The 12344-nt window shown below is 45.1% G+C and overlaps 1 protein-coding gene across 1 annotated transcript in view; it reads right to left on the bottom strand.

Moving 5' to 3' along the window:
- The window catches only part of STX18 (syntaxin 18), a 118982-nt gene that overhangs the window by 21445 nt on the left and 85193 nt on the right, over window positions 1-12344 (bottom strand). Inside the window, exon 6 of the mRNA XM_005681895.2 lies at window positions 155-270. Within this exon, the coding sequence (XP_005681952.1) occupies window positions 155-270 (116 nt within the window). The remainder of the gene's footprint in view (window positions 1-154; window positions 271-12344) is intronic.

Genomic DNA, 12344 nt, shown 5'->3' with positions numbered 1-12344 from the left:
AGAAAAAGGCTGCCGCTGCCACGTTTCCTTGCCTTCATGCAAATGCAAGCACCACAAGGGGTTCAGGGCTGTGGTCCTTCTTGTTCTGCTTTGTATTTTTGCCCATACGTCATAAGGAAGAGATGCAAGGCGTGATTTTGATTTTAATTCATACCTGGATATTCTTCAGGGATAGGTTTTTCTTCAGAGTCTTTTGATGGACTCTGTGAAACTTTCTCAGAAGACATGGATTCTCTTGTCTTTGCGTTTGGTTCTGGTTCCAGCTTAGACCTAAAGATGAAAAATCAGCAGTTATGTCATTTACTTACACAGCAGAATTCCACCTGAAAACAGAGAGGAGTCACAGAGGAGGCCTGCACCCTTGCCTTGCGTCCTCAGCTGGAGAGCAGAACCACGGCCTTGGGCCCAGCAACCATCCTGACACAGTCCAACGGGGGTGCTTATCAAAGGGCAGTCGGCACACTCCCGCGACAGCCCGCACCCGGAGGAGTGCCGTCAGTAGGCGTCAAAGGAAAGGACGCAGGAACCCACCCTACCTCCTGACCCCACACTCAAGACGTGGCAGCAAGGGCCAGCCCACTGCTCCAAGTTCAACAAACCCAAGAGCTGGTCGTGCACCAATGCAGAAGTGGGGCTGAATAAATACACGCACATGTTACATAACACAGGATACACAAGTATCATCTTAAAACTGAACTGTAGAAGCACGAGTCTTCACACACCCACAGGGAGCAAGGCCTTGTCTCAGGTCTCTTAGCCTCATCGCCAGCCCTGGCCCGGGGCTTGCTCCCATAGTGTATTCTCTTCCATCCCCAGGGCCAGGAGACATCCCGCCCACCTTGTCTCACTCTCCTGCCTGCAGAAGGCCTCCTCTGGCCACTCCGTGCCCCAGCGCCTGTCTGTCTTTTTCCCAGCAGTCACTGCGGGCTGGGGTGACCTTGCCCTTTCATTTGGTTACTGTCTGTCTCATTCCACTGGAGTATATGCTCTGGGAGCAGGGCCCCTGACTGTGTTAAGTCGTGCCTGTTGTGTGGCCCTGGGTTCGAGATGAGTGTGTGGCGTTCAGGGTTTAATAAACATAGGGTGAATGAATGGATGCTTTATAATTCTCAGTGCATTGTTAATAAGAGGAAAAAAAATTGGTTATGAGATAAGGGGCCTTGTATTGGAACTCATAAAACACTATGAAAATTGTAGGCAGATTGCTAAAAACGACCTATGATAACTTCCATGGTATGAGGCAGAAAGACTCAAAAAGAACAATGCAAATGCGTATCAGGATGATATGATTAATGCCAGTTAACATTTATTGAGGGCTTCTCAGGTACTGGGCACTCTTCTAAGCACCTTTATATGCATAAACTTAAGTTAGTGCCATACATCCCTATGAAAGTGAAAGTGAAAGTGAAGTCGTGTCCGACTCTGCAACACGTGGACTGTAGCTCACCAAGCTCCTCCATCCATGGGATTCTCCAGGCAAGAATACTGGAGTGCGTTACCATTTCCTTCTCCAGGGGATCTTCCCAACCCAGGGATTGAACCTAGGTCTCCCACACTGCCGGCAGACGCTTTAACCTCTGCACCACCAGGGAAGCGGCAGTTACTAATATTAACGGTCTTTTCACAGACGAGGAAAGTGAGGTGCGGGGAAGTCAGGAAACTTGCCCGCGCCAAACAGTGAGTACATGGTGGGGCTGGGATGTGGCCTCAGGGAACCCATCTTGGAGGCCACACTCTGAACAACTAACTGCCCTGTGAAGAGGAGGTTCTATCCACCAGGTTCTGTAAGAAGGGACTGCAGTGACCAAGAGAGGCTGAGAGAGTGGACTCAAAGCCGGATGGGTACTTGACTCTGCAACTTTCCAGAGCTGTATATATTAAAATACACACTGAATTTCCAAAAAGGATGTCTCTTCCAAATAACCTGACCAGAGAGGCCATTTTCATTGTTTGTTTTGTTTGTTTTTTTCCAAAAGACTAGTGTTCTAAGAAAGGCTGTTTATAGGAACTGCTCCTCTACAACAGTAACAAAAGAATTGTCGAGTAATTATACGATCAGTCACGCTAAGGGCTCCAGTTACTGAGGCTGCGTAACAGCTACTCTAAAATGTATGCACCTTGAAACAGTAACAACCACTTGAGGTGGCTCAGTGGTAAAGAATTTGCCTGTAGTGCAGGAGACCTGGGTTCAGTCCCTGGGTCAGGAAGATCCCCTGGAGAAGGAAACACCACACACTCCAGTATTCTTACCAGGATAATCCCATGGACAGAGGAGCCTGGTGGGTCACAGTCCATGGGATTGCCAAGAGTCAGACATGACTGAGAGACTAACATTTTCACTTTCACCATCTATTGGTGTTTCTGGGGTCAGGAATTTGGGAGCAGCTTGGCCGGGCGGTTCTGACTCATGAGGGAACTGCTATAGGGTAGAGGGCCCCACCACCTGAAGGCTTGCCTGGGGTTAGAGGAGTCCCTTCCAAGGAGGCTCATTCTCACGGCTGTGAGACAGTGCTGGCAAGAGCCTGGTCCCTTCCTCGTGGGCACGTCAGTGTGTCACTGGGCATGGTAGCTGGCTTCCCCCAGAGCAAGCAGTCTCAGAGACCATGGCAGAAGCTTCAGTGCTTCTTTATAACAGTCTCAGCCTCCGTTTACAACCAACTGTCATTTCCGTCACATCCCACTGTCCAGGCAGTTGTGACGGTCCACTCAGGTTCGAGGAGAGGGAACACAGACCACACATCTCCCTCTCAGTGAAGCAAGAACAAAATCATTTTAAATAAGACCATGTGGGATGGGATGTTTGGGTTCAACCGTCTTAGAAAAATACATTTGACATTCTAAGTATCACAGATATGTACAAAGATGAACAGAATTTCACAGAAGACATACAAAAGGTCAATAAAGCAGAGGAAAAGGTGTCCAACAACATGGAGTAACAAAACGATAGTCAGATACTGTGACACTGCCACTAGAATGGCTCAAAAAAGTTACCATCTCCAAACCCTGGTGAACACAGGGAGCAACACTAACTGTCACGCATTGCTGGGAGGAGGGTAAAATAATAAGCCCACTTTAGAAAACCTAAAGCAGCTTAAGAAACATCTCCACGTTGACAGAGCAGCTCCACTTTTAGGTATTTACACAAGAAAAATGAAAAGATATATCCACACACAGATCTATCCAAGAATGTTCACGGCATCCTTATCCATAACAGCCAAAACAGTAGAAACAACTCGAATGTCCACCAACAGGTGAATGGATAAACCAACTGTGTGGCTAGAACGGAGAGACCAACAATTCATGCAGTACAATGCTATTCATTAATAAAGAAGAAAAAACTTGGGATAAACACAACATGGATAAAAAAATTGGTTAAGCAAAAAAGCCAGTTGAAACCATAACTGAAAAGAAAAACACAAAACAAGGGCCTATCTTGTTTAACATTTAATGTATAAATATGATTATTTATTACTTACTTCCTAACATTTTACCTCAAAGATGAGTTTTGGGATTTAGTATGTGGCAACCTGACACCCTGGGCTGCCCAGGCGATGAGACTGGAAACACGCCTGCAAATGCAGGAGACATACGAGACGTGGGTTCAATCCTTGGGTCAGGAAGATCTCCTGGAGCAGGAAACAGCAATGCTCTCCAGTATTCTTGCCTGGGAAGTTCCAAGGACAGAGGAGCCTGGCGGGCTAGAGTCCATGGGGTCGCAAAGAGTGGGACACGACTGAGCTACTGGGCACGCATGCACCCAACCTGACACCTTAGCCATGTTCAAACTAGTATAGCATGAATAAGACATCCATTTGTCAGAATTTTCAATTTTTTTTTTCAGTAACTAAATAACAAGTGACAGCATTTCTTAGCCTGTTTTCTCCTCCGTAAAATGGGACTGTAAAAGCATCTTTCTACTGGTTTACATGTAAATCTTTAGCACAGTCTAGGGCAAGGGATGAAAAAATTAGCTATTACTACCACTCTTGCTACTGCTACTTGAATCACTGTGTAACGAGAAAGGGCAGAGGGGTTAGACAGTCTTGAGAAACCCTAAAGAAATAAACATTTTTTAAAAAAGATTCTGTCAAGATACAAATCAATGGAGGAAAAGAAGGAAGCAGCTGGCACAAGCCATCAATAATTCAAAAGTCTCAAGAGATGGGAGAACACTGCTGCTATCAGTGTAAAGGACTCAGTAGGGTCTTCAGTCATGGGCCAACTAGTGCTCATCTTCCAGGCTGGTGCTGTGGAGAGGGAAGGATCTGAGGAGTCTTGGTAGATCAGCAGAGGAGAGGTCTCGGGGTGGTGGCCATGCCTCAGTGGCAAGGCAGCCTTGTCCTTGGCCACGTTCCTTGGCAGGACTGGCCTGATGTCCTCCTGGATGGTCTCGGTTGACAGGCTACTCCAGTAATTCCACAAATCTACGGCGGATGGGGACACAGTCCTCAAACTATTGGCTGACTGCCCGTCTGTCTGAGAAAGATATGCTCAGAAATCTGTTTGGAGACAAAAAGTGGGTTTGGATTCTGGTCTGCCACTTGTCTGCAATGTGACACTTTCCTGTTGTTGTTTTTTTCAATCCCCTGAGATTTCTTCATCTGCAAAGCACTTTTCTACAAAGAAGAATCTTGCAAACACTGCATGAGGTCACCCGTGACAATGTACTTAGCACAGAGGTTGGCGTGAAGCACGTACTGCTCTGGCTGCTCTGGCTCACCTTCTAAGTACTGGGCCTCAGTTTCTGCATTTGTACAGTCGCTTCCGGTATCTTTTGTTCTGACCAATAAAACAAGGTTCATTCTGCCTTTCTCCTTTCACTTCTTTGAGAATGAGAAACCTGGCTTTTGGTACCTTTCCAATATTAATACTCAAAATCACTGCAAAGACCAAATGATGCACTAGACCAAAAGAAAAACAAACAAACAGTATTACATCAAAGGTAAGTACTTTAAAAATATAACTGCTGTTAATTCAAAGAGTAGAAATACCCAGGGGCTTCTCAGGGGAGGTATCACTTAGGCAAGCTCTTAAAAGAGGAGTAAAGTTTTGCCAGGCACAGAAGAGCAGAAAAAATATTCTAGGCATAAAGAACAAAGGTGTGGAATTGCTGGGTCATCAGATGGTCATTTAACTTTGGAGAACTATTTGGGTGTTTAGATGGTCAACACCGAAATCAGATTGATTATATTCTATGCAGCCAAAGATGGAGAAGCTCTATACAGTCAACAAAAACAAGACCAGGAGCTGACTGTAGCTCAGATCATGAACTCCTTATCACCAAATTCAGACTTAAATTGAAGAAAGTAGGGAAAACCGCTAGACCATTCAGGTATGACCTAAATCAAATCCCTTATGATTATACAGTGGAAGTGAGAAATAGATTTAAGGGCCTAGATCTGATAGATAGAGTGCCTGATGAACTATGGAATGAGGTTCGTGACATTGTACAGGAGACAGGGATCAAGATCATCTCCATGGAAAAGAAGTGCAAAAAAGCAAAATGGCTGTCTGGGGAGGCCTTACAAATAGCTGTGAAAAGAAGAGAGGCGAAAAGCAAAGGAGAAAAGGAAAGATATAAGCATCTGAATGCAGAGTTCCAAAGAATAGCAAGAAGAGATAAGAAAGCCTTCTTCAGCGATCAATGTAAAGAAATAGAGGAAAAGAACAGAATGGGAAAGACTAGAGATCTCTTCAAGAAACTTAAGAGATACCAAGGGAACATTTCATGCAAGGATGGGCTGGATAAAGGACAGAAATGGTATGGACCTAACAGAAGTAGAAGATATTAAGAAGAGGTGGCAGGATACACAGAAGAACTGTACAAAAAAGATCTTCACAACCCAGATAATCATGATGATGTGATCACTAATCTAGAGCCAGACATCTTGGAAAGTGGAATCAAGTGGGCCTTAGAAACCATCACTACGAACAAAGCTAGTGGAGGAGATGGAATTCCAGTTGAGCTATTTCAAATCCTGAAAGATGATGCTGTGAAAGTGTTGCACTCAATATGCCAGCAAATTTGGAAAACTCAGCTGTGGCCACAGGACTGGAAAAGGTCAGTTTTCATTCCAATTCCAAAGAAAGGCAATGCCAAAGAATGCTCAAACTACCGCACAATTGCACTCATCTCACATGCTAGTAAAGTAACGCTCAAAATTCACCAAGCCAGGCTTCAGCAATACGTAAACCGTGAACTCCCTGATGTTCAAGCTGGTTTTAGAAAAGGCAGAGGAACCAGAGATCAAATTGCCAACATCTGCTGGATCATTGAAGAAGCAAGAGAGTTCCAGAAAAACATCTATTTCTGCTTTATTGACTAGGCCAAAGCCTTTGACTGTGTAGATCACAATAGACTATGGAAAATTCTGAAAGAGATGGGAATACCAGACCACCCGACGGGCCTCTTGAGACACCTATATGCAGGTCAGGAAGCAACAGTTAGAACTGGACATGGAACAACAGACTGGTTCTAAATAGGAAAAGGAGTACGTCAAGGCTGTATATTGTCACCCTGCTTATTTAACTTACATGCAGAGTACATCATGAGAAACGCTGGACTGGAAGAAACAAGCTGGAATCAAGACTGCTGGGAGAAAGATCAATAACCTCAGATATGCAGATGACACCACCCTTATGGCAGAAAGTGAAAAGGAGCTAAAAAAGCCTCTTGATGAAAGTGAAAGAGGAGAGTGAAAAAGTTGGTTTAAAGCTCAACATTCAGAAAATGAAGATCATGGCATCCAGTCCCATCACTTCATGGGAAATAGATGGGGAAACAGTGGAAACAGTGTCAGACTTTAATTTTTTGGGCTCCAAAATCACTGCAGATTGTGACTGCAGCCATGAAATCAAAAGACGCTTACTCCTTGGAAGAAAAGTTATGACCAACCTAGATAGTATATTCAAAAGCAGAGACATTACTTTGCCGACTAAGGCCCGGCTAGTCAAGGCTATGGTTTTTCCTGTGGTCATGTATGGATGTGAGAGTTGGACTATGAAGAAGGCTGAGCGCCAAAGAATTGATGTGTTTGAACTGTGGTGTTGGAGAAGACTCTTGAGAATCCCTTGGAAGGATTGATGCTAAAGCTGAAACTCCAGTACTTTGGCCACCTCATGCAAAGAGCTGACTCATTGGAAAAGACTCTGATGCTGGGAGGGATTGGGGGCAGGAGGAGTAGGGGACGGCCGAGGACGAGATGGCTGGATGGCATCACAGACTCGATGGACGTGAGTCTGAGTGAACTCCGGGAGTTGGTGATGAACAGGGAGGCCTGGCGTGCTGCGATTCATGGGGTCGCGAAGAGTCGGACACGACTGAGCGACTGAACTGAACTGAATACAAGGCTTCCCTGGTGGCTCAGATGGTCAAGGATCTGCTTTCAATGCAGGAGACCCAGGATCGATCCCTGGTCAGGAAGATCCCTTGGAGAAGGGAATGGCTATCCACTCCAGTACTCTTGCCTGGAGAATCCCATGAACAGAGGGGCCTGGCGGGCTACCGTCTGTGGGGCTGCAAAGAGTCAGACACGATTGAGTGACTAAGCATGCACGCAATACACAGTTACTTCATACTCCCACCAGTCATAAACGAGAGTTCCAGCTGCTGCACACCCTCCCTGAAGTGTCACTTTTCTTTTAGCCTTTCTAACATGTGTGAGACGGGATCTTTTAGCATTTTATTTTCTTGTGGAATAAATATAGTCACAGGCATAGTAATCTGAAGGATAGTATCGAGAATGCTTTTTACTGAACCACTGGAGAGAAATATGCCAACCTGATGCCCCTTCACCTCTGAATATTTTAGTATTTCCTAAAGATGAAAGTTGAATATTCACTGGAAAGACTGATGCTGAAACTCCAATACTTCGGCCACCTAACGCAAAGAGTCGACTCACGGGAAAAGAACTGATGCTGGGAAAGACTGAAGGCAGGAGGAGAAGGGGTGGCGAAGGATGGGATGGTCAGACGGCATCACTGACTTAATGGACATGAGTTTGAACAAACTCCAGGAGATGGTGAAGGACAGGGAAGCCTGTCCTTTGTCTTTAATTTGGTCACCGGCAGCTTTCAAACTGGTTTATGTCCTTTTTGCAGTCCCCATCACTCTCTGAGCCTTCCCTTGCTTTCTGGTACAACAATATGCTCCAAGTTCATTTTATACTTTCCCTGACCTAGCCCCAGACTCAGTCATTTCTGCAAGGAGCCCCGGTTCCTGGAAGCTGAAATTGCTACTTAGAAGCCAAGGTCTGAGTGCTAAACATGCTTATTATCTCTGGGATGTCAGTGTGTCCAGGCTCTGTCAGCGGACAGAGCCAGAGAAATTGGTCTGCTTTTGCAGAACTAGATATGCACACACGTTTACGACCACATTTCATTTCTATGTCCACCTATGTAAACTGGAAACCATGAGTTCACACCAGTCCTTTTCATTCTAATCCAACTTCCCTTTCACTCCCCTGAGAGTCTGAACCTGGCTTCCATTATCCTTCTGTGTTTATTATTTGATCGATCCCCCTGCATAAAACCAATCTGCCTCTTCCACCGCCTCTCCTCCCCTGTCGCGGCGCAGGCTCTTGCTGCCCATGCTGAGCCAGACCTCTTCAGCTCGCTCAGGCTCTGAGCTGCCCCGGGAAACGTCCCCATAACTGTGGACATCCCCCCTCACTCTGACCCATTCCATGGCTGCAGGACTTAATTGTTCAGGAAGGAGAGGGGCTTAACTGACTTTTAAATAAAGGGATCCATTAATATCTGTCACCCTTTGTGTCCAGAGTATGCTACTGTGCCAGTTTTTAATTTAAAATGAACAAAGGACTGCAATGCAGCAGACTTAGACGAAGTTGAGCGCTTTTTTCGCCTTTTTTTAAGTGATGAAAACAGATCTAATTATACACAGAATGTCTATTGAAATCCTCAGGGAAATTACAAATTAACTAGTTGAAGGCAATTTGAAAAAAGCAATTTTTTAAAAAAGTCATCAGAAAGATCAGTTTATGCTCCATGATTTACTTTAATTGATTTCTCTAACTGAAAGCTGAGCATTTCATAACTGCAATCAAAACAGTTTCCACCTGGCCAACATCTGTTTCCAGGTCCCTTATTTGAAAAACTCTGGGATTTTATATAAAATTTGGGAAGAACAGAAGGATAGAGAGGAGAGGGAGAGAAACACTTTTTCCAGGTCTGAAACAAGAAACTACATGGAAGAAGTTCTTTGAAATCCTTAGATAAAGCCCTACACAAATATTAGAGAAAAGTGATAACTATTTCAGAGTGCAAGGAGATCAAAAGAGTCAATCTTAAAGGAAATCAGTCCTGAATATTCATTGGAAGGACTGATGCTGAAGCTGAAGCTCTAGTACTTTGGCCACCTGATGTGAAGAACTGACTCATTGGAAAACACCCTGATGCTGGGAAAGATTGAAGGAGGAGAACGGGACAACAGAGGATGAGATGGTTGGATGGCATCACTGACTCGATGGACATGAATTTGAGCAAGTTCTGGGAGTTGGTGATGGACAGGGAAGCTTGGTGTGCTGCAGTCCATGGGGTCGCAAAGTTGGACAAGACTGAGTGCTGTTGTGAACAACAACAATCTCTCAACAAAGGCTCTAGGTAGAAAGGAGAAAACCCACACTGATCCTTAGTACTGTAGTACTCTCGTTTCAAGGATGGCTGTCGGATTAAGGTGTCCACCAGGGCACAGATCTCTTGGACTCCCCTGGACTCCCCCAGAGCAGGAAATGCATCACATCATCTAAGCCATCTTCACACTTACAGATATTTACTGGGCATGTACTTCATACTGAGTGATTTTCAGGCCAGTGCTACTCAAGTGTGATCCACAGACCAGTATGAGACTATGAACTGTTACTGGCCTGCTATGAGTAAGTACAAAAATGAAGAATAACTATTTAGAAACATCTATGGCAATTTGATACTGCTGTTTGATCAGGGGACTCCTGTCTGCAAACAGGGTCTAGACCAGTTCAGGTGTTATCAAACTACAGTGGTGGGTCACCTGATTAGGGGAAGAGGGACAGATAATATAAGTGTGTATGTATGAAGGGCATTCTAGGCAAAGAAATCAGAAAGGATGAGGGCACAAGAATGTCAAAGGACACAAGCAGTCAGCTTTGGTCAGAGCATAAATCCATGGGGGCCAACTGAAAGTATTATGGGCCTGGAATGTCACGCTGTGACGGTGAGCTCTGTAAGACACTGGAGAAAGGGAGTGCTACAAGTATACATGTTTTAGGCAGGTGCCTTCTGGGGTAAGGAGAGGAAAGAACTAAAAGGGAGGGCTGGACCACGCTGAGGCGGCTCACACAGTTATCTCCCTCAAGGTCCTCTGCTCAAAGTAATTGGCACAGGGCAGCTATCTGACAGGAGAGGAGGCTGAACTTCACAGCCTAAATGAGAACAATTCCCATCTGACTGATCTTAATTTGTCCAAACCTCTGCTGAGAACCAGAAGCTGAGGAGGCAGCAGCAAGAGCCCCCTTCTTACCTTACTCAGGGACCTGCTAAGTCTCAAGGGTCAGGGACCGCCTGGGATCAGGAAGCAGAAGTTAGCATCTCTTTCTGGTGGGTGTGAGACCCAGTGACCACACCCTATCTCAACAGCACACAGAACACTGTCAGAGCCCTTGTTTCTTCTCCCAGGACCTGCTTTGGGCAAACACTCTGCCTGCCCTCCTGCCTGAGCCATTCTTCCTTTCTGATCCTTTTTTTTTAATATAAATGTATTTATTTTAATTGGAGGCTAATTACTTTACAATATTGTATTGGTTTTGCCATATATCAACATGAATCCACCACAGGTGTACACCTTTTCTGATCCTTTACCCAGATTATTTTCATTCAACCTCCAACACAAAGCCCATTGTTTGAGATAACCCTGGTTAATCTGACGTTCAAATCTGAGTTCAGCTGTGTGACACTGGGCAAGTAACCCAAATTTCTTGAGTCTCAATTTCCTCTATAAAATGAGATACTAGTAGTTACCGACAAAGTGGCTGTGAGGATTAAATGAAATAAACAATACTGCCTGATACATGGCAAATGCTTAACAGCAGATAACAGTACAAGTTAACATGTGTTAACCACTTACTACTCCTTCGAAGAAAAGCCATGACAAACCTAGACAGCATGTTAAAAAAAAGAGACATGACTTTGCCAACAAAGGTCCATATAGTCAAAGCAACGGTTTTTCTGGGAGTCATGGACAGATGTGGCAGTTGGAGCATAAAGAAGGCTAAGCACCAGAGAACTGAGGCTTTCCAACTGCAGTGTTGGAGAAGACTTCTGAGAGTCCCTTGGACTGCAAGAAGATCAAACTAGTGAATCCTAAAGGAAATCAACCCTGAATATTCATTGGAAGGACTGATGGTAAAACTGAAGCTCCAATACTTTGGCCACACTGACTCATTGCAAAAAACCCTGACGCTGGCATTCAGAAAACGAAGATCATGGCATCTAGTCCCATCACTTCATGGGAAATAGATGGGGAAACAGTAGAAACAGTGTCAGACTTTATTTTTTTGGGCTCCAAAATCACTGCAGATGGTGACTGTAGCCATGAAATTAAAAGACGCTTACTCCTTGGAAGAAAAGTTATGACCAACCTAGGTAGTATATTCAAAAGCAGAGACATTACTTTGCCAACTAAGGTCTGCCTAGTCAAGGCTATGGTTTTTCCAGTGGTCATGTATGGATGTGAGAGTTGGACTGTGAAGAAGGCTGAGCGCCAAAGAATTGATGCCTTTGAACTGTGGTGTTGGAGAAGACTCTTGAGAGTCCCTTGGACTGCAAGGAGATCCAACCAGTCCATTCTGAAGGAGATCAGCCCTGGGATTTCTTTGGAAGGAATGATGCTAAAGCTGAAGCTCCAGTACTTTGGCCACCTCATGCGAAGAGCTGACTCATTGGAAAAGACTCTGATGCTGGGAGGGATTGGGGGCAGGAGGAGAAGGGGACGACCCAGGATGAGATGGCTGGATGGCATCACAGACTCAATGGACTTGAGTCTGAGTGAACTCCGGGAGATGGTGATGGACAGGGAGGCCTGGCGTGCTGTGATTCATGGGGTCGCAAAGAGTCGGACACGACTGAGCGAATGAACTGAACTGGGAAAGATTGAGGGTAGGAGGAGAAAGGGGTGACAGAGGATGAGATGGTTGGATGGCATCACCGACTCAATGGACATGAGTTTGAACAAATTCTGGGAGATGGTGAAGGACAGGGAAGCCTGGCGTGCTGCAGTCCATGGGGTCGCAGAGTCAGACATGACTTAGGGACTGCACAACAACAACAAAGGATATCCAATGGTTCTAGCA

The sequence above is a fragment of the Capra hircus genome, chromosome 6 (assembly GCF_001704415.2).
Source record: "Capra hircus breed San Clemente chromosome 6, ASM170441v1, whole genome shotgun sequence".
Lineage (NCBI taxonomy): Eukaryota > Metazoa > Chordata > Mammalia > Artiodactyla > Bovidae > Capra > Capra hircus.
This window is presented reverse-complemented; position numbering and strand designations above follow the sequence as displayed.